General features: G+C 40.9%; 1 protein-coding gene across 13 annotated transcripts in view; it reads left to right on the forward strand.

Annotated features, from left to right (window-relative positions):
- HYDIN (HYDIN axonemal central pair apparatus protein) overlaps positions 1-22,134 on the forward strand; it is a 421,089-nt gene that overhangs the window by 149,681 nt on the left and 249,274 nt on the right. For all 13 annotated transcript variants that reach the window (XR_011384090.1, XM_051847256.2, XM_051847253.2 and 10 more), the window contains 2 exons: positions 1,375-1,474; positions 17,572-17,690. Coding sequence is in view for 12 of the 13 variants with exons in the window: in XM_051847256.2 (XP_051703216.2) it covers positions 1,375-1,474; positions 17,572-17,690 (219 nt within the window). In the remaining variant the exon portion in view is untranslated. The remainder of the gene's footprint in view (positions 1-1,374; positions 1,475-17,571; positions 17,691-22,134) is intronic.

Raw genomic sequence — 22,134 nt, forward strand, 5'->3', positions numbered from 1 at the left:
CCAAGACAGCTGCAAAACCCAGTTTTCTTATCATGATTTTTTGCATGATTCAAGTTAAAGGGAAAAATATCACACTGGATTAGAAGCAGGGTTTGATGTGCCCATTGCTCTGCCTTGGCCATTGCTGTTTTCATAGAATGTGAGTGTTTCATTATGCTGTCACCTCAAAAGCTTCTTTCTCTTTGGCCCTTCTGGACTTTAGATGGTAACATATATTATAAGATATTTGCGTACCTATTTATCATTGTGCTAAGCTGTGAGCCCCCTGCAGTACTAGCTGGCATCCTTTCTCTGCAGCCCTGGTACTAGGCATACATGGGGCAGACATTGAATGTTTGCTGAATTAAACATATTTTTTAAATGCTCTAAATATCCTAGTTTTCTTTAGTGACTTGTTAGATATTCATAGAGCCACTGAAATCATCTTGGAAGCTTTTTCCCAACTTGTACCACCTCGGAAGTTAACAAACAATACAAGCTTACTATCTTCTGGACAAAGTAATGCTTTCTTGTATTTGTTGTAAAAATATTTTCTTCAAATTTCTTGGAGTTGAACCCTCATACACAGTTGGTGGTAATGTAAATTGGTACCGCCACGATGGAAAACAGTATAGCATCTCCTAAAAAAATAAAAAATAAAAATAGAGCTACCGTATGATCCAGAAAGTCCTCCCTCTTCTGGCTATTTACTCGAAGGAAATCAGTGCACTCCCATGTTCATTGCACATTATTCAGAATAGCTGTGCTAAGAAAGCAGCCTAAATGTTCTTACAGATGAGAGGATAAAGAATCTGTGCTGTGTTAGTACAGTGGAGTATCATTCATCCTTACAGAGGAAGGAGATCTCGCCATTTGTAACAAAGATGAACCTGGGGAACATTATGCTAAGTAAAGTAAGTCGAACACAGAGAGACAAATACTGTATTATTTCACTTTTATGTGGAATAAAAATATCAGACTCACAGAAATAGAGTCAAATGTTGGATACCAGGGGCCAGAGTGTGGGAGAAATGGGAAGATGTAGACTAAAAGATTTAAATGTGCAGCTGTAACAAATCAGTTCTGGAGACCTGACGTGTAGCACGGTGCCTGTACTTCTAGTATTGTGTACTGAAAATCTGCTGCAGGAGTAGACTTCAGGTACTCTTCCCACAGAGACAGAGAGAGAACCTTGTGAGGAGATAGATATGTTAACTTGCTTGACTTTAGTAATCATTTCATCATATGTGCATCTGTGTGTATATATAAACATCACGTTGAGCACCTTAAACACCTATAATTTTTATGAAAAATGCTTCATGGAATTATAATTGCAGCATTTACAAGCAGTACCTTCCTTTCATCACGATGTTTTTGATGATTCGTGTTTTTCAGGAAGGCGATGTCTGGCCCAACTCATCGGCTGAAATCACTGTGTACTTTAACCCCACTGAAGCCAAGCTCTACCAGCAGACCGTTTACTGCAACATCTCAGGTAGAGACTCTCCCATACAATAACCTCACATTACCAGGTGCCCAGAGCAGAAGCTGGGGTGTGTGTGTATGTGTGTGCGCACGCATATGCACATCTGTATATGCAGATCACAGACAGTGCACAAAATTAATAGCAAAATATTGAAACCAACCTATGCACCACTTGTTTCTTTCTAGAACAGATAAAACTTTGAACAGACTTACAGCGATCATTATGAGTAGGGGAATGGGAAACCATGAATCTAGTTTTTCTTGATGCTTCTCACAGTAAGACTATTACCTGTGACACATCCTTGCAGTGTTATTTTTTGTTCCTTTTGTAGTATTTGGCCACTGGTATTTTTCTTCTAAATTTTTTTTATAAATATTACATGTGCCCAGTAGTATGAGAAGGCAGCCTGGCAGAGCCAAAAGCCACACAAGAGGGGTGTCCAAGTAAGGTGGCAGATATGTGGCATCAGGAAATTGTAAATATACAGAGGAATTAGGTGAAAATGTAAATATATTGAGGATGATGGAAACCAGTATTTCTTGGAGGAGGGAGAAACAACTATGAAAAGAAGGAAGGCTATCAAGAGATAATCCCTTTGGTACTAGAATGGAAATGGTATCCACAGATAGATACAGGCCTGAAGAACTGAGCATCATGTTCATCCCCAAATGCTATTAATAAATCACATTAAATATAATTCAAAGCTGTTAAATAGGGATGCCTAGGGGAATACTGATGTTGTTAGGAGATTCCAGGATGGCAGGCATATGCTGGGCAGGTGCAGCACACCTGGGCCCACCAGTGAGTGGAGCCATTGCTGATGCATCCACCTCTCTGAACTTCAGGAATGCAGTTGGTACTTTACTGCTATCCTATTATTCACACTGCTGATTTTCCCTTTTTAAAATTTACTTATTTTCATTTTACTTGAAAGACTCATTCACTCCCCCAAATGCACACAACAGCCTGGGCTGGGCCGAGGTCAAGCCTGGAGCCCAGAACTCAATCCAGCTCCCACACATGTGGGTGTCAGGGACTCAGGTATTTGAGCCGTCATCTTCTGTCTCCTAAGGAGCACATGAACAGGCAGCTGGATCATGAGTGGAAGAACATGGATTCAAACCAGGCCCTCCTGTATGTGAGACGAGCATCCCGATCAGTGACTTAACTGCTGCACCGAACTCCCACCCCCAGTCTTCCCTTTAATACAGATAACCACAAACCCGAGTAGTCTTTGACTTCTGTTTTTTTGCCTTTGCTGCTGAAATTTCCCTTGCCTGTCTTGTACAGTCTCAAGAATCGCTTTGCCACAGTGGTTTCTTGCATTTTGGAACTTTCCTGCAGATACAACACGTCACTCAGAAACTTGGAATATCTGGGGTTTTCTTTTTTTATGTCTTGCAATCAGATGAAGCAGGATCATGCTTAGTTAGCATGTGCCAATCATTTTGCAGGAGTCTGATCTCAGTTTTTCCTGACATACTTCCTAGCTATCTTTTAATTCTACAATCATATTTTAAATTTCTAAGACCTCTTTTGTTCCTTATTCCTTTTCATAATGGCTGTTCTTTTATGGACAGTTTCTTCTCTCTGATCTGAGATTAATCATTTGAGCTTTCATTTATTTAAACAAGAGTATCTTACATTCTCTGAATCGCCTACTGCATCTGCTAGGTTTGTCATCCATTCATTTGTGGGATTCCTTCCAGTGCCTCTGATCCATGGCTGTCTGTTTGCATAGATGAATGAAAAAAAAAAAAAAAGTTGGTTTCATTTTGAAAGTAGCCAGTGCTCCTTGACTGATTGTTGTGTAGGTTTCCTAGGGAAGTATGGCTACTGTGGTCATTGTAAACTTGAGGGGAGAATGTAAGGGTACACAACGAACAAGTCCCTGGAAGCTCGAGAATCTCACTCCTCTGCCACATCTTGCATGTGTTCGGTCTATAGCTAGGCAGTTGTTTTCTTCATGTAAAGTCAAGTCACACAGTCTAAGAATTTGCAGAGGCACAGGCTGCCTGACTCAAGACTGGCTGCCCTCTGCCTCTCCCACTTACGTGTCCCATCCTGATGTTTTCCTCACCTTCCTCACTTTTATATGTAGTTTTAGGACTTATGTACTCACTCCTAAGCAAAATAGTATAGTTTTGCCTGTTTTTGAAATTTATTTTAGAATCATATATCTTATGCTATTAGCACAAGAAAATGAAAGTATTCAATAAGTGTTGATTAAATGAATGAGAAAATAACAGAAAAAAGAATGAATGAATCCTATTTTTTTTAAAGACTATTTATTTTAAAGGTAGAGTTACAGAGAGACAGAGACAGAGAGATCTTCCATCTGCGGGCTTACTCCCCAAATGGCCACAATGGCTGGAACTGAGCCAATTGGAAGCCAAGAGCTAGGAGCTTCTTCCAGGTCTTCCATGCAGTTGCAAGGGTCCAAGCACTTGGGCTGTCCTCCACTGCTTTCCCAGGCCATAGCAGAGAGCTGGTTTGGAAGAGGAGCAGCCAGGACTCCAACTGGTGCCCCTATGGGATGCCGACACTGCAGGCAGCAGCTTTACCAGTTATCCCAAAGCACCAGCCCTGACTGAATCCTAGTTTAAGCTGGTTTTTTGCTTATGCATGAGTGTGGAATTCTCAACAACCCCCGGAATGAAAGCAATCTCTGAGTTTCTGGTTTGACTTAAGTCTGCTTTCACAGTTTAGACCAGCACCCTCCTCCCCGACTTTGTAATGCTCTTGAGGAAGTGCTGCTACATCAGTGTTCAGATACGGGCTGAAAATGCTTCCCTGTCCCCCTGTGCCACAGGTGGTGGGGCCTCCCTCCCATCTGCAGTTCCCTGGGGGATGTCATGCTTGGCGGTGGTCCAGGGGGTTGGCAGCTCTCCAGGAGGTTCCCAAACATAACCCAACTGCTCGTGTTTATCTATTGTTTCCTTTGCAGTTCTGAATTCTGCCACAGAATTCACATCCTGGGTAAACTGAATGGTATAATTTTCTATCTGCATGACATTCTTCTTTATTTTGTTAGTGGTTTATTAAAAGATACAGTTGCCAGGGAAGGGTCTTGTTTACGTAGTAATTCCATATTATCTTCCCTGTAAATTCCATGCAATTCTGTGTCTTTTTAAGAGCTGGTGATGATGATTCCTTACTGTTACCTTCAGTGCGTTGGCAAAACCTCCCTAGAAATACTTCTTAGGAAAGCTGCTTCCTGTGTTTTGTCTTGCTTTGATTGATAGATAGATATAGATATAGATATAGATATAGATATAGATATAGATATAGAATGTGGCAGCAAATACAAATAGATATGCTTCCCCTACATGTTAACATAATGGTCATATGCTTCATACAGTGGTGATAACATTGTTATTCCATGGCACTAACTCGTAGGTGTCATCCTGTTTCATGGTTGTATTGGAATCCATTGCATTTTTAGACCACAGTTTGATTCTAAATTTGTATCAGAATGAAGTAGAATGTAGATTCAGAAGTGTGCATAACACATACTGTGGTAGGCACAGTAGTAGACTCCCAAAGATGTCCACGTCCTTATCCCCAGATCCTGTAAGTCTGTTAGCACAGATGTATTACTTTACATGGTTAAGATGGACGAAAGCAGAAGATGGGACTTAGATGACTGGTGAGCTGACCTGAAGGTAGGGAGGTTTTCCTGGATCATGTGGATGGCTCAATATCATCACAAGGGTCCTTAAATGTCAAAGAGGTGAGCGAAAGTATCGGTCTCAGTATTGCAGTGGTGTGAGATGAGGTGGCTTCGCTTTGCAGATGGAAATGGCAAGGAATTCAGTCTTTGGAAACTGGGAAAATGGATTTTTCGCTAGAGCTCCCAGAAAGGAACACAGCCCCGCAGATACCTTGACATTAGCCCAGTGAATGCCACTTCAGACTTCTGACATCCAGAACTTTAAGATAATAAATGTGTACAATAAGTCATTAAGTTTGTAGTGATTTGTAGCAGCGATAGGGAACACACACACACACACACACACAACAAATCATTACCCAATAATCACTGTGTCATTGCCACTGAGATCAACACCAGATTATTTCTAGTCCCCTGAATGTCCCTTCCCAGTCACACCTCTCTGACCCCAGCTGACTCTGAGACAATCACCATTCTGTCCTTTAGGCCCATCATTTCCATGCTGTCATTCGTAGCTTTTAACTCTGGTGTGGGTGTCCCTAAGCAATGCCTGTTTTGAAAAGTACATATTGGAATCGATCTTCATGTCTCATCCATGTTGTTGCTCTTGCTTTGTTGTATTTCATTTTTGCTGTACAGTGTTCCATTCTGTGAACATCCGTTCAGAGATGATAAATAGCAAGAAAGGCTACTGGTCTTGAGGGAAGCCTTGTGGGATGCATGGGATTTAAGATTTAAGATAAGAAGATTAAGATTTAAAATTAATACAACCCTGTTTTCTTTCAAAAGCTTTATATTTTAAGGATTTATTTGTTTATCTGAAAGGCAGAGTTACAGAGAGAGGTCTTCTATCTGCTGGTTCATTCCCCAGATGGCCACAATGACCACGGCTGGGCCAGGCCAGGTCTCCCATGTGGATGCAGGAGCTCAAGCACCTGGACCATCCTCTACTGCTTTTTCCAGGCCATTAGCAGGGAGCTAGATCAGAAGTGGCGCAGCCAGGACTCCAACCAGCCCTGAAATGGAATTCTGACATCACAGGTGTCCGAATTTACTTGCTGTGCCACAGTGCCGCAGCCCCAATACCTTGGTATCAGGAGTACAAGGATGTACAAATGCACACTTCCCCTCCTCAGAAGGCATAGAGGTAAGTGAGGGAAACTGAAGTATACAGCAACAGCTACACTGCAGTGCTGCGCAATGAATGAATGAAAACCAGAAGAGAGAATACAGGGCACATATCTCAGTCTTGGGTTCAAGGAAGGCTCCTCAGAGAAAGTGACATAGATCCCAAGTCCAAGAAAAAAAAAGGCTGGGCGTCAGACAGGGGCTACTTCGTGGAAATACACAGAAAGACACTACATGAATATACGTAGCAAAAGGATTAAATGTGAGGAATTACAAGTTCTTAGGGTATGACTGCCATTTGAACTGAGAGAGGGGGAGAGGCCAACAAACAGCTTTGGAAGAGAAAAGGCCATGACAGGAAATGAAGCTGGGGGCTGGGGTGCTAGGTAGGGTCCAGTTCATAGAGGGATGCTCTTGAACGCCAGCCCGAGAATACTGGACTTGATGCTAAGTGCATCAGGAATCACCAATGTGCTCTCTTCTCATTCTCTCTGAACCGAATATTTTTTCTGCATTTAAAATCACTACAATTTTCTTAGAAGTAGTTAAATCTGTCTGTTAGATATTTATAAAGACTTACCGATGGTTTGATCTCTGTCTTGAAACTGATCTTTTGTCTGTTTTGACTTTGCAATGAAAAATGTGGAAAATCCTAACTTAATCATAAAGATTACCTTTTGAAAAAACACAAGGGAGGCTGGCGCCATGGCTCACTTGGCTAATCCTCCACCTGTGGTGCCAGCACCCCGGTTCTAGTCTTGGTTGCTCCTCTTCCAGTCCAGCTCTCTGCTGTGGCCCGGGAGGGCAGCGGAGGATGGCCAAAGTGCTTGGGTCCCTGCATCCACGTGGGAGACCGGGAAGAAGTACCCGGCTCCTGGCTTTGGATAGGTGCAGCGCCAGCCTTGGCAGTCATTAGGGGAGTGAACCAACAGAAGGAAGACCTTTCCCTCTGTCTCTCTCTCACTGTCTGTAACTCTCTCTCTGTCTCTCTCTCTCTCTGTCTAACTCTGCCTGTCCAAAAAAAATAATAATAATAATAATCAAAAAACAAAAAACAAAACAAAACAAAAAAACACACAAGGGAAATCTACACAGACTAGTTTTGGGTCAGCTTCTGGGAGCTTCAAAAGGAAGCAACACTTTCTGATTTAAACTGTGGCACGTATCACTGGGTAACATTAACTGGTGCCGCGAAGTCAAATACAGAAAAGCAGTGTGATGGAAACAATTTCAGATGCTGCTGCTTCCTTTAAAGACCCGGTTAAGATGAAACCTCATTGTCCATTTTCATTCTCTGCATAAGTAGGGCACATCTGAATTTTTAGGACAATTCACAGTTTTTTATTTGATTTAATTTTTTAAATTTTTTATTTGTTTAAAGATTTATTTATTTGAAAGGTGGAGTTAGGGAGAGAGAGAGAGAGAGAGAGAGAGATCCTCCTTCTGCTGGTTCACTTACCAACTGGCAACATGGCCTAGGGCTGGGCCAGGCCAAAGTAGCTTTATCCAAGTCTCCCACTGGGGTGCACAGTCCCCAGGCATTCGGGCCATTTGCTGCTGCTTTCTCTGGGCACATTAGCAGGGAGCTGGATGGGAAGTGGAGCAACTAGGACTCAAACAGGTGCCCATATGGGTTGCTGATGCTGCAGGCGATGTCTTTATCCACTAAACCACAGCACTAGCCCCTTGATTTTTAATCTTAATTGAACAATAGAATGAAGATTGAATTAGATTTAGGAAAGAGAAAACTGAACCATATCAATAATTTTTTAAAAAGGGGAATTTTCACAGCAATAAGTGAGTAATCCTCTATATATTGGCAAATTTTCTTTTTCAAAACTCATGATACAGGACCAGTGCTGTGGTGCAGCAGGTTAACACCCTGGCCTAAAGCGTCGGTATCCCATGTGGGCACCGGTTCAAGACCCGGCTGCTCCACTTCCAATCTGGCTCTCTGCTATGGCCTGGGAAAGCAGTGGAAGATGGCCCAAGTCCTTGGGCCTCTGCACATACGTGGGAGACCCGGAAGAAGCTCCTGGCTCCTGGCTTCAGATCAGTGCAACTCCGGCCATTGCGGCCAATTGAGGAGTGAATCAGCGGATGGAAGACCTGTCTTTCTCCTTCTCTCCCCCTCTCTCTCTGCCTCTCCTCTCTCTGTGCAACTTTGACTTTCAAATAAATAAATAAATCTATAAAAAATAAACAAAACTCATGATACTACAACCTCTTAAAAATAAGGTTTCTTAGTCCAATGAATAAGAAATCATTTCTTAATAATCTGTAGATTATATTGTTATAATTTATCAAGTATTTGAACAGGAAAATGTAAAGAATAATACATGAATATGTATGCATAATCTAGGTTTGAGAAGACTTGAACAGATGGAAAATCATGTCTATGTTTTTGGTCAGGAATACCAACACTGTAAATAGATCAATTCTCCCTGTAAATGTAGAGTGCTCTCAGTGATAACATCAATACTTTTTTAAAACGAGTCAAATTGATTCCAGATTTCTTATGGAGAAAATAAATCAACCAAGATTGCCTAGAAAATTCAGAAAAGTGTGATTAATGTGGGAAGACTAGCTTAAAACTTAGTTAAGTATTAAAACTTACTGAAAAGCTTTAGTAAGTGCAAATGTGTGTGTAGTTCTGTGGCACATAAGACAAAATAGGTCTGGACTCTGTTCTCTTCGTCAGGCTTACTAAAGTATCGTCATTGTCATTGCCGTCACCACAACCACTACCATCATCAACCTCAACATATCCCCTAAACCCTACCCTACAAAAATTCCTATGTCCCAATGTCACTGATATGTAAGCAAAATAAAACCCAATTCTTAAAGCCACCTTGTTTCTTTTCTCTATTGCTGTATAACCTACCACCCTAAATTTAGTGGCTTAAAACAACCAGCCGTCATTTGCTTTGTTCAACAAATCTGCAGTTTGGTCAGCAGTGAACAAGCACCGTTCCTCTTGTTCTATGAGGTGGCAGCTGGACTAGCTGGGAGGTAGAGGAGGTTGGTAGTGCTGCTGGCGGGAACCTCACCTGGGGCTCTTTGCCAGAGCCCCCCCTCCCCCCCGCCCATGTTCTCTGCATGTGACTGCTTGCTTCCTCACAGCACAGTGGGCTGAGTTGTTGATATGAGAAAACTACTGTAGTCTAATTGCAATGTTTTTAGGTTATCTGTCTTTTCCCTCAGACTGATACTAAGAATTATTTATACTTTGATGTTTCCACAGTTTCATTGTGATGGATTTGCCTTTATCCTGCTTAATACTTGATATGCTTCTCCAAAACTAAAAGCTCTTCAGTTCTGGAAAATTCTCAGCAATTGTTTCTTTAGTTTTTTTTTTTTTTTTTCCCTTTCATTAACTCGGTTTTCTCCTTCTGGAACTTTTAGATATATGTGTTTCCCATGGAATTTCCGTGCCTCTTAACCTCTCCTTTGTATTTCCAGTCTCCTTGACTCATTATGACACATTCTGGGTACTTTTCTAACAGTGTTTCTTAGAGTTTACTAATTTTCTCTTCAGCTGTATCTACTCTCCAGTGTATACATCTATTCAGTTTCTAATTTCATTGACTTGATTTTTTTGTATCATAGGTTATATATAGTTTCAGTATTTTCATATTTTATTCATTCAGTATGGTTTCTACTCTATCATTTACCTCTTCAAAGATTTTACAAGTGCCATGTTAGAGTTTTTTTTTTTTTAAGAATTTTCTATTATCTCAAACTCTTTGGGGCTACCTCACATATTTGTGATAACCACTGGATTTCTTCATACTGGATGGTTGCTTCTGATATTTGAAATGTTGTATTATGAGCTCATGAATGCTCCTCCAGAGTAGTTTTTTGTATTTCTTTTAATTCTACAATTTTTATTTTCTAAGCTATGGTTCTAGTACCTATAAAAGAGTGTAAATCTGGATCCCAAACCTGTTTACAGGACTTTGATTTCTCTTGGGAGCCTCTTCTCCGCACTACCAGAGTGTGAGACAGAAGATGGGATTTGTTACGGCTTCCTGAGGGCAATAAGCACAGTTTTTCTAGTTTCCTTTTTGGAAAGAGGCTGTCTTTCCAGAATCCTGGATTTATTCAAGGATCTTATTCAGTTCTCCTTTTCCAGATAGGAGCAAAACCGTACTTCCTCTCTGTGTATGGATTATAAACTAGAGCCACTAGACTGCAATGCCAGAGTACACTTCACCAAGCTCTGAGCCTTCTTTGGAACTCCTTGCTGGCTTATTATGCTGAGTTCCTTCTTTACTTCAAGTATTTCATTCCTTTAGTTTGAGCTTTGAACTTTATTGCACGTTTTTAATCCACCTTATTTTTCTTTTTGTATTTGGAATTGAAAGATGGACGGAGTCTGCCATGTTGTCAGGTTAACGTAGTTAGCAATTTTCATTTGTTTCTCAAAATAATGTCCTTAGAGAATCTGTATCAGAATCACCCTAGCTACTGATTAAAAATGTAAGTTCTTGAATTTTATCTGCGTTTTATTGAATCAAAATATGTGGAAATGGTGCTGGAGAATATTCATTTTAAATGAAGTAAAAAAAGAACAAATAACAATGTTACAGTATCCAATATCTATATTGAAGAAAATCGATTGTATTTCTATATACTAACAATGGGCAATGTGAAATTGGAATTTAAAAAGGCAATATCACAGTAGCATTGAGAAATATGAAATATTTAGAGATAAATTTGAGGAAAAAGTGTGCAAGACCAGTATGCTGAAAACGATGAGATGTTGATGAGAGAAATTAAAGTCCTAAACAAATGGAAAACTATACCTTGTTCATGGGTCTGTAAATTTAATATTGTTAAAATGTGATTTCTCCCCCAAATTCATCTATATAGAACAATGAAAATAAATCCAGCTGCATTTTTTCTAGAAATTGAAAAGCTGATTCTAAAATTCATATGGAATACAAATAGCCTAGAATAGCCAAAACAACTTAGAAAAAGAATAAAATCAGAGGGTTACTAACACTAGAATTTAAGATAATTTTTAAGTTACAATAAGATCAGTGAAGGTACTTTCCCCATCTCAAAATTCTTCACCCCATCTTTTTAACATATGAGGTAATATTCACCCTTTCACTATAGAAAATAGTATTTATAGATTCAGAACTCAGGGTGTGAATGCAAGTATCTTTAGCGCCATTATACAGCCTACCACAGATCCTATGTGGATATCCAGCTGTCTTAACTCTTTTTTAAATAAAAATATTTATTTATTTGAATGGCAAAGTTAGAGTTACAGAAAGAAATGGGGAGAGAATGAGAGAGAGAGAGAGATTATCCGTCCACTGGCTCACTCCCCAAATGACTGCACATGCCAGGAGCTTCATCCAGGCCTCCCACGTGGGTGCAGGGGCCCAAGAATTTGGGCCATCTGCTGCTGCTGCTTTTTCAGGCGCATTAGCAAGGAGCTAGGTCAGAAGTGGAGCAGCGGAGAATCTAACCTGCATGCATACTGGATACTGGCATCACAAGCAGCAGCTTAACTTCACCACAACACCAGCCCACAGCTGTCTTAACTCTTAAAGCTGCACAGCGCACACTTCCTTGAAGGTACTCAACACCTACTCTCTCCTAAGTCAAATTTACGTATGAATATAGCTATATAAACACAACAACTTTACATATTAATTTCATTTGAGCCTCTCTAGCTCTTTGAGGTAAGCTGGAGTTCCCATCTTTATTTTACAAATGAGGACGTTAAAGCTTAGAGAACTTAGATGAGTGAGTTGCCTGTGAGGTTTCTGAATCCAAGATTTGAATCCTAGGTTATGACATGTGCTGCCCCCTGCCCTGTGCCACAGTACCCCATAAAGGCATGACTGCTGTGAAGTGGTGCAACTCATATTCTGTTACAGTCACTGGGGGAGATAACCAGGTCACCAGCCCACTCAAAAACTCCATCCAATTTTCCAATGACATCTAAAAAAATCTGTGTAGCAACCCATCAAAGATTTCTGAATCATAGAAAGCATTTAAAATATACAAATGATTCATATAAAGCTTAATACACTTCTTAATGGGTATGTTGGTATATAGCATGTGACGCTACTAGACAATATTACGTTCAAACCATCTCCATTTTACACTGCCAGAAATCTGAACTGTAACACAAACAGTGAGATAACATGTTAAAGATTCTTAAAGGACTAACTAAATTGGTCCCTGGTTGCCGGTTGCCCTGGGTACCGGATAGAAAAGAGCTCTGGGCCCCATGAAGTACTAAGGCACCAGGGGAGATGTGGGAAGACGAGTTGATAATGCAAAGCGCACAAGCAAGGGAAGCAGGAGACAAACCTGTCTTCTCAATAGAGTGAAGTTGGAGGATTTAACACACATTGTATTTTTTCACTGGAACCTAAGAAAACATAAAAGTGTTCATTTGTGCTTGCATACAATATGTATTATAGCATTATTTTTGTCTAGATTTCTGATCTGGGTGAAACAATTGATGTTGCATTACTGAATGTGAAAATTCTGTTAGAGATGGGAGATTCCCAGAAATACTTACATAGTAAATAATTTTGTGTCAACAACAATGAAATGCTTTTGTTAATGTCTGAGCAAGCTTTGTTTTGCTTTTAATTTATATTGAAATTATACTTAATAATATTTACACTATATAGGTAAAGGTAAGGATCTGTTAGTTTCCTATACGTGCCCTGACAAGTTCCTACAAACTTGGTGACTATATCATAAAGATGTCAGCCACCCCACTGACCTGTAGCTGAAAAATCAGTGGTGCACTGTTAAATAGCAAGCTAGCTGGTAGAATTTAACAGAATTTGGTGGGTTTATTCTAAAATTTAAAGATAAAGTCAAAAAGCAAATAAATTTTGCAAATAATGGCAGTTTTTTTAATACCCCCCTTTTTATTATCTTACTACACAAGAATGTAATTCAAGCATTATATTAACCATCTAAAAAATCTTGGGTCATATCTTGGTCTGTTCAGGTTGCCATAACAAAATACCGTAATCTGGTTATTTGTTCCTCACAGAAATTTTTTCCTCACAGTCCTGGAGGGTGGGAGGGCTAAGATCAAAGCACCCGTAGGGCCTAGTGTTTCATAAGGACCCATTCCTCATAGACAGAAAATTCTTGATGTGTCCTTAAACGGTGGGAGGGATCGATGAGATTTCTTGGGCCTCTTTTATAAGGGCCCATTCATGAGGGCTCTGCCCATATTATCTAATCACCTCCCAAAGGCCCCACCTCTTAATACCTTCACCTTGGAGATTAAGATTTCTACACAGGGGGGTGGGCCTTTGGAGCAATGGTTAAGATGTCTGCACTCAAATCAGAGTGTCTGAATTCAAGTCTGCTCTTCTACTGATCCATCCCCTGAGGGGCAGCAGTGATAGCCCAAGTACTTGGATCCCTATCACCTTCATGGGAAACCCTTATTGGGTTCCAGGCACCTGGCTTCTGCCTGGCCCGGTCCCAGCTGGTGCGGGCATTTGAAGAATGATCTACCATATTGGAGATCTCTTTCTCGCTCTCCCTCTCTCTCCTTCCCTCCTTTCTTCCCTTTATCTCTCTCCTTCCCTCCCTTTCAAATAAATAAAGTAAGTGTATTAAAAATATTTCAACATACGGATTTTAAGAAGGGATACAAACATTCAGATCCCAGGAGAAGGCAAGTCTTTGATGCCCATGGTTTGCCTTTCTGGAGTTTAAGGCACTGGAATCTATTGCACTAAAGGATTTCAGGATCATTAAAGGGGCTCAGTAGTGCATCTTGCTGCTTCTCATGTGTGAAACCAGACACTGCAATCAGAGTTGAGAAACTACTCTATTTTTAAAATATTTCATTATTTTTCTCTTCTAATAATGAATCTGTCCATAGAGCTTATTAGTACTTCATGTTTGTCTCTCTTGCTGTCTTTTGCCAAGACAAGAAAAAATGTCTGCTTAGAAAACTTTTGGGAACTTAGCATTTTTAATGTGATCCTAAAATTTAGGTATACTATTAGAAATTTAAGCTTGGGTGTTACTTACACTCATTCTTTCTGGGGTGTGGGAAGTGGCTAGCTAGAAACAAGACAAACTCCTTTGAGGTAATTAATAATTCCCAAAGAAACATTGGCTTACTGCTTTATTACAACACATCTCCATTTTTTTTAGGGAAGGCAGTCAAGGTAACAGATGGAGGAAGTTACAGGACTGACAGTTATAAATAGTCTTGCAGTTAATTCCATGATATATTTGCCGTTCTCTTTCTTTGCCATTCTGAAAGCTGGATCTCAATCAAAATACTTTTCCCTTGACCAAAGAGTGGAAATTATTTCCAGGAAATTAGAACTCTGAAATAGTAGAGTATAGTGACCAACCTTTGACCCACTGAAAGTTTTTCTTATGCTCTGAAGTACTGTCATCACAAATACCCAAACTTTAGAGGAACCGCTTTTCTAGGGATCAGATAAAGTGGGGAAACCCCTTGAGTAAATCACCTGTCCCAAGTGTTGCTCTTACTTGTTATAATCAATGTACTGCAGTATTTGCCTAAAGACTACCATGTTGCCAAGCAGTAGAGGGGACAAAGGGACAAGTATCGCCATCTTTAAAATGACCATAAAAATGTTACATACAGAGCAAATATATCCCATTCCCTTAAATAATTTGAAATTCAATTCGTAGAAATTTAATGAAAACCACCAAACTATTGGCATTGCAAAGGTGTGATATCCTTGTTGCTGGGAAGCTTTGTAGAGAAAGGAATCCTTCAATACAGTTGATGGTTGTGTGTATGTAATTAGTACAACCATTTGGGGTGGGGTGAGGTCATAAGACTATAGCTATCAAAATGTCAAAGGCACATCTTTTTGTTCTGGAAATTCTGCTTCCAATAATGACAAGGTAATCTAGATCAACTCTACCATTAAGAATGACTAGAAAAGCAAGGAAAAAAATATTTTTAAAACCTGTTTTGAAAGCAAAAGAGAACTGAACTACTTACACTATAAAGAATCATAGAGCCAAGATCCAGCAGGATAAAGAAACCAAAGCCATCAGATTTAGGGGCCACATCAGATTTGGGGGACACGGCCTTGTGGATAGAAACGGCAGAGAGGCTGAAAGGAGAGTTCCGAGGTTGTTGAAGGAGGAAAGGCCCTGGTAATCCGCCAGGCTTCAGCTTGTGACCGGTGAAGCCCTCATAAAGACAGTAGCTCAGATTTGAATCACTTTTCACTAATTTATTTGAATTCAACAGTTATTCTCCACTGGGGTTCCAAGAAGATAATTAACTGCTAATGTTCTAAGGCATCTATTGCTCACGAGGAATCACTTCTGCCTTTTATATCTACATGGTAGTAGCTACATAGCCTTTGGGAAGACTTAAGAAAAGAGTCACGGCCGGCGCCGTGGCTCAATAGGCTAATCCTCCGCCTAGCGGCGCCGGCACACCCGGTTCTAGTCCCAGTTGGGGCGCCGGATTCTGTCCCAGTTGCCCCTCTTCCAGGCCAGCTCTCTGCTGTGGCCAGGGAATGCAGTGGAGGATGGCCCAGGTGCTTGGGCCCTGCACCCCATGGGAGACCAGGAAAAGTACCTGGCTCCTGGCTCCTGCCATCGGATCAGCGCGGTGCGCCGGCTGCAGCGCGCCGGCCGCAGCAGCCATTGGAGGGTGAACCAACGGCAAAGGAAGACCTTTCTCTCTCTGTCTCTCTCTCTCACTGTCCACTCTGCCTGTCAAAAAAAATAAAAACTAAAAAAAAAAAAAAAAAGAGTCACTCAGATGATTTGCTGCAGGGATTAGTTATTTAGCAAAATCGTAGTTGAGTATACTTAAATTAGCTTATCTGAGATTGCTGATGTCCCTCGTCACCAAACAGAAGCTGAAGGAAGATATCTTCTTTAGGCTTCATATTATCCCTGTCAATTTTATATACACTGATCAGTACTCCAAATAACCAAGCTTATGAGGAAGTATGATAATATCATCAAAAGCCAAGGTAAATAATAGAAAATAAATAAAGAATGCAATTACCAGACAGATTTTTTAGAAGTTTTTCCAAATAAAAATCAAGCAGAGTTAAAAAGTCTAGAAAATCTAATGTAAATTCTAGAACTGAAAAGTTAAGATAACAGATTAAGAACTCAATGGAGTTCTTAGATACAGCCAGAGATAAATCAAAAGAAAATATGTGAGAATCCTAAGGCATATAGAGACAGAAATCTAAAAACAAGAATCAGAGTCAGAAAGAAAGAGTATAGAGCAATATTTGAAGAACTAATGACTGGAAAAGTGTCCAAATCTGAAGCGAGGCATTCATCGACCCATTCAATAGGTGGTGGAACTCCAAGAAGGGTAAATCTGCCCACACCTGGAGCATCATAGTAAAGCTGCTGAAAGTCAAAGACAAAAAGCAGTCAGAGGACAAGACATTGCCTCAAATGAGCAGTAACGTTATCATCTCATTTCTCGACAGAAAAGGTGAAATTATATATCTTCTAGACGCTTGAAGAAAATATATGGAAATTGTTCACAGATACATGTTTGATTTTTGTAGTGAAAATTAAATATCCACCTAAATATCCAATAAGAATATTTACCTGCCCTAGAGTTGACCATGAAATCATTAAGAAAGATAAGGGTGATTTTAGCTAAAGATATGTTAAAATGTTCCAAATGTACTGTTAGGTGAAAAGAAAAAAGTATTACAAAATATTATATAGCATTACTCTGATTTGCATTAACAGTACTTTAATATAATTAACTATAGAAGTATAGGCACCAACATATCAACACATTATCTTGAGGTGGTAGAATTAAGAGAGAATCTCCACATTCTTTGTAATTTTTTTATCATGATCATGTATTATCAAAGATTTTTCCATTGAAAGGGAAAACAAAGCCAGCCAGCAGTCCACAGTTATGTGCTCTGTGTAGACCCTGGGCCCGTTGTGCTGCGGTTATAACAGATAAGGATAGGTGCCTTCCAGCACCTCTCTATGGAAGAAACTCTGCAAAGTAAGTGTCAGGGAAGACCTCTAGACTCAGATCACAGATCCTAGGCTCTCCCTAAATCTGGGAACTGTCTGTGTGGACAGTGCTCCTTGGAGCGCCATGGTGCTGTCCTGTAATAAGCACCCATCAGTGGCCAATCCATTTCTGATTTAGAGAAATTACTTACTTTTATTTTTTTAAAAAAACTGCAGAATAATGTTAAGAATTAGATTAAAATTCTCAAAATCTTGATTTTTTTCCCCATTGGTGCCAAGCTATGAGTAATTTGGCACAAGAAAGTCTGCATTGTTCTTGTAGGCCGAGAGATCCGTCTGCCTCTCCGAATCAAAGGGGAAGGAATGGGACCCAAGATTCACTTCAACTTTGAATTGCTGGATATAGGAAAAGTTTTCCTTGGCTCTGTACATTGTTATGAGGTAAGCATGAACTGAGGTAAGCATGAAGCAAGACCTTCCAGCAGGTCTTGGTTTTTCTATTTGTTTTATATGGTGTGTTTGTGTTTGATACAATGTACAGTCACATACATGTGCTAGCACCCATCTTTATTCAGACCCCCAAATGCTCTGTCTCCTCTTCTTTCTTAGCCATGTTGATAGGAGCGACTTTTTCCATATTCATCAGACCCCTCTAACTTTACCAAAAGCTAAAAAACATCAAGGCCATAACTTAATTAGTTTTACCCTCATCATTTGGTAGATTGCAAAGGAGAAAACCATAAATACATCTTCCCATCTGTTTAGTACTTGTTCTCTGAAAACATAAATCCTACAGATCAGGGGATAGAGAACGTTTTACATTTTCTAGAATGTCCTAATGAGGATAACTGTTTTCACACTTCAGAATTTTCCCCAAATGCACTAGTCTCCAGTCCATGTTTTAAAAAACCAATCATCTTGGCTTCGGAAAGAGTCCTCCCAACTTCTTCTTTTTCAGTTAAATGGAAAATGAAATTTTACAAGATGTACTCATGTGTTCTTCAAGATAAAAGTTGCCTGAGGGTCACCTCATCACTGAGTTTGTATCCAGGGCACATTATTATATTCTATCAGACTGTAACCATTGAGACTTTGTTTTAGAAAAGTTCATAAATTATACATGTCTGTATTTTATAGAGGTAATAAAAGTAATTATTTAATGAGTGATGAATAGGCGTCAGTGCCTCATTGTATGTGCACTCTGTGTGTGTGTGTGTGTGTGTGTGTGTGGTTTCTAATTCTTCAAAGCTGTGAGCAATAGGCTATGTTGTACCTACTTCCCAAATGGAAAGAATGAGGTATGCAGAGGTTAATATCATCAATGACATTGCCCTTGCTATGTGTTGAGCACAGTGCTAGTTCTTTGACATATACTCCCTCACTTAGTCCTCACAAAAACCCTACAAGTAATTACAGTTATTATTTTCGTTTTATAGCTCTATAAGCTGAGGCTAAGAGGAGTTTTATTAAGCAAGGTTATACTAAATATATAACAAATAGATAAAATCTCTCTCAAGCATGACAGAGGTTTCTTCTCTTGCTTACATCAAGTCCAAAACAAAGATTCTCAATCAGAGGGTGCTCTAGCAGAGAATCTGGATCCAAGGCTCCTTCCTTTTTCCTTGGCCATTCCTACCATGAAACCTGCAAAATTGCAGTCTCAGCTGTGTCACATTGGCATAGAGAAAAATAGTAGGGAGGGACTGGCCCTGTGGTGTAGTGGGTAAAGCCACCGCTTGCAGTGCCGCCATCCTATATGGGCAACAGTTGAGTCCCAGCTTCTCCACTTCTGATCCAGCTCTCTGCTATGGCCTGGGAAAGCAGTAGAAGATGGCCCAAGTCCTCAGGCCTCTGCACCTGCATGGGAAGACCTGGAGGAAGTTCCTGGCTCCTGGCTCTGGAATGGCACAGCTCCGGCCATTGTGGCCAACTGGGGAGTGAAACAGTGGATGGAAAACCTCTCTCTCTCTCTGCCTCTCCTTCTCTCTGTATAACTCTGACTTTCAAATAAATAAATAAATTTTTAAAAAAGAAAAAGAATAGTGAGGTATGTACAGGATATCTTGAGAGGATTGGCACTGGCAGTGGCGTACTATGCTGTTAGCTGACTGTGACTGCAATGGATGCTGGGAAATGCGGTCTAGCTGTGAGCACAGTAGAAGAACTGGGTTCAGAGAACTGAAAAGCTGACTGCGAGAAGAGGAAGGGAACTTGGCAAGGTGTTACAGCTTGTGAGTGTTAGTTACGAGACCTTCTATCCAGTTCTGGCAAGAGAAGGCCACCACAGACCTCAGGCGCTCAGCATCCTACTCTTTGCCCTTGGGAAAATCCAGCCTACAGCCAACTCAGCTCTTAGCCCAGCCTAGACTGGTGTGAGGACAGTGCCCTTCATCCTCCCCTTCACCGGGGTAATTATGGCTCACATAGGATGATGGGAAAGGGAGGCAGAAGTGCTGATGTCGTGATGAAGGACTATACCGAGGCACACAATTTAAATAAAGAAATCAGTTACGTTTGCAGACTCTGAACCTTGCCAAGGTACTTAACTTTCCTCACAGTCAGCTTTGCTGTTCCCTGAACCCTCTTCTACTCTTACAGCTAGACCATGTTTCCCAGCCTGCCTTGCAGTCATAGTCAGCCAATGGAACGTGCAATCAGCTACATGCTTGTTGTGCAATGCAAAGTGGCACAGCTGTGTTCGGCATTGTCTTGGATTGCATTTGCAAGAAGGGACACTTAGGGAAAGAAAGAAGAGGTACAAGGTTCTTATTAAATTGCTACCCTAGCTATATTTCATCCAGTGTGAATGTCACTCACATATTAAAGACTGTGTCTTATGGATGCCACTTCAGAAAATCAATTTTAGTTCTGATGCAAAATGCAGGTTTCCTTGAGTGTCCTAACAATTTTTTTATAATTTTTGTTTTTAATTTCAAAGCCAAAGAAACAAACACAGAGAGAAAGACAGGAATTCTTTGTCTGCTGGTTCGCTCTACAGATGCCCAAACAGCTGAGATAGGCAAGGCCGAAGCCAAAATCCCAGAACTCAATCTGGATCTCCCACATGGTTGACAGGGACCCAACTACTTGAGCCATCACCTGCTGCCTCCCAGGTTGCACATTAGCAGGAAGCTGAAATGGGGAATGGATCCAGGATTCAAAACTGAACACTCACCCTACTTCTTACAGATTTCACACAAGCATCCTTTAGGTGACCACTTCCTACCCTCTCAGATGCTAATAGTAGAGCAAACCACAGCTAGCTAAAGAAATGCTGATGGAGCGATGCATCAGAGTGGACAGTTTTGAGAGCTGTGCCATGGCAGAGAAGGACATGGTAAGGTGCTTCTATGGGAATATTTTGCACTCTCTGCATATTAAATGCTGATGCCTCATTGCATCTCTCTTTCAATTTATTACAGTACCTACTTGAGACAAATTTGAGTAGCTAGCTATTGCCCTTAGTCATAGCTGAACTTAGCAGATCCATAAAGAATAAACCAGAACCCCAAGAGTACACACTATTCCCCAGTGTAATTAAGAAGGAAAACAAATGGAAGGTGAAGTTCTATTATAAATGTTCTCTTCTGCAAGGAGTTGGACTGCAAGGGTAAGAGTATTACCAGTAATCAAAAGGACTCATAATCATGTTCCAAACGATTTGCTAGGTTCTGTATTCCTAAGTGAGTGCTCCTTTGTCAGGGGTAGAAGAATGACATGCATATTTTTTAAAAGATTTTTATTTATTGGTCGGCGCCACGTCTCAATAGGCTAATCCTCCACCTGCGGCACCGGCACACCAGGTTCTAGTCCCAGTCGGGATGCCGGATTCTGTCCCGGTTGCTCCTCTTCCAGTCCAGCTCTCTGCTGTGGCCCGGGAAGGCAGTGGAGAATGGCCCAAGTGCTTGGGACCTGCACCCGCATAGGAGACCAAGAGGAAGCACCGGCTCCTGGCTTTGGATGTGCAGAGCGCTGGCCGTAGTCATTTGGGGGATGAACCAATGGAAGGAAGACCTTTCTCTCTGTGTGTGTCTCTCTCTCACTGTCTATAACTCTCTCTCATTGTTTAACTCTGCCTGGCAAAAAAAAAAAAAAGATTTTTATTTATTAATTTGAGGGGTAGAGTTACACAGAGAGGGAGAGACAGAAAGGTCTTCTGTCTGTTGGTTCACTCCCCAAATGGCCGCAATGCTAGAGCTGGGTCGATCGGAAGCCAAGAGCCAGGAGTTTTTTCCAGGTCTCCCACGTGGGTGCAGGGGCCCAAGCACTTGGGTCATCCTCCATTGCCCTCCCAGGCCACAGCAGAGAGCTGGATCGGAAGGTAAGCAGCCAGGACGTGTACTGGTGCCCTAATGAGATGCCAGCACTGCCGGCAGAGGCTTAGCCGCTCCTACACCACAGCGCCAGCCCCAACATTCATATTTTTGAAAGTGGGGGAACTGTCAGCTTCTAGCCAATCTGGGTAAAATATTCCATATGATAGTAGCAGATTTTACAGATTGGGAAACTGGGGCCCAGAGAATCTAAGCTGATTGTGTTTACACAGCTGGTCTATAAGTCAATGGAAAAGCTGGATTTTACCCCAGGCAATTTCATTCCAGAGTCTCTGACCATAATCAGTTTTCTAAATGGCCTCTTTAAAAGGAATGAAGGGTGATGAGCCCTGCCACCAGGGCACTAATAATGAGGGAGATGGAAAATAAATATTAAATGATTAATCAAATAGCAAGTGACAATTATGTGTGTGTGTGCTCTGGTGCGCTGTGGCCATCTCTCTTGGTAGAAATAGTTGTCCTTGTCTGGACAGGCAGCTGGCTCTTTCTATCACTCCTGTGCCCTTGATTCTCTCTTCCCTGCTTCTTGAGCGGCAGTTCAAGCCCATGAG

This window comes from Oryctolagus cuniculus, chromosome 18 (genome assembly GCF_964237555.1).
Source record: "Oryctolagus cuniculus chromosome 18, mOryCun1.1, whole genome shotgun sequence".
Classification (NCBI taxonomy): domain Eukaryota; kingdom Metazoa; phylum Chordata; class Mammalia; order Lagomorpha; family Leporidae; genus Oryctolagus; species Oryctolagus cuniculus.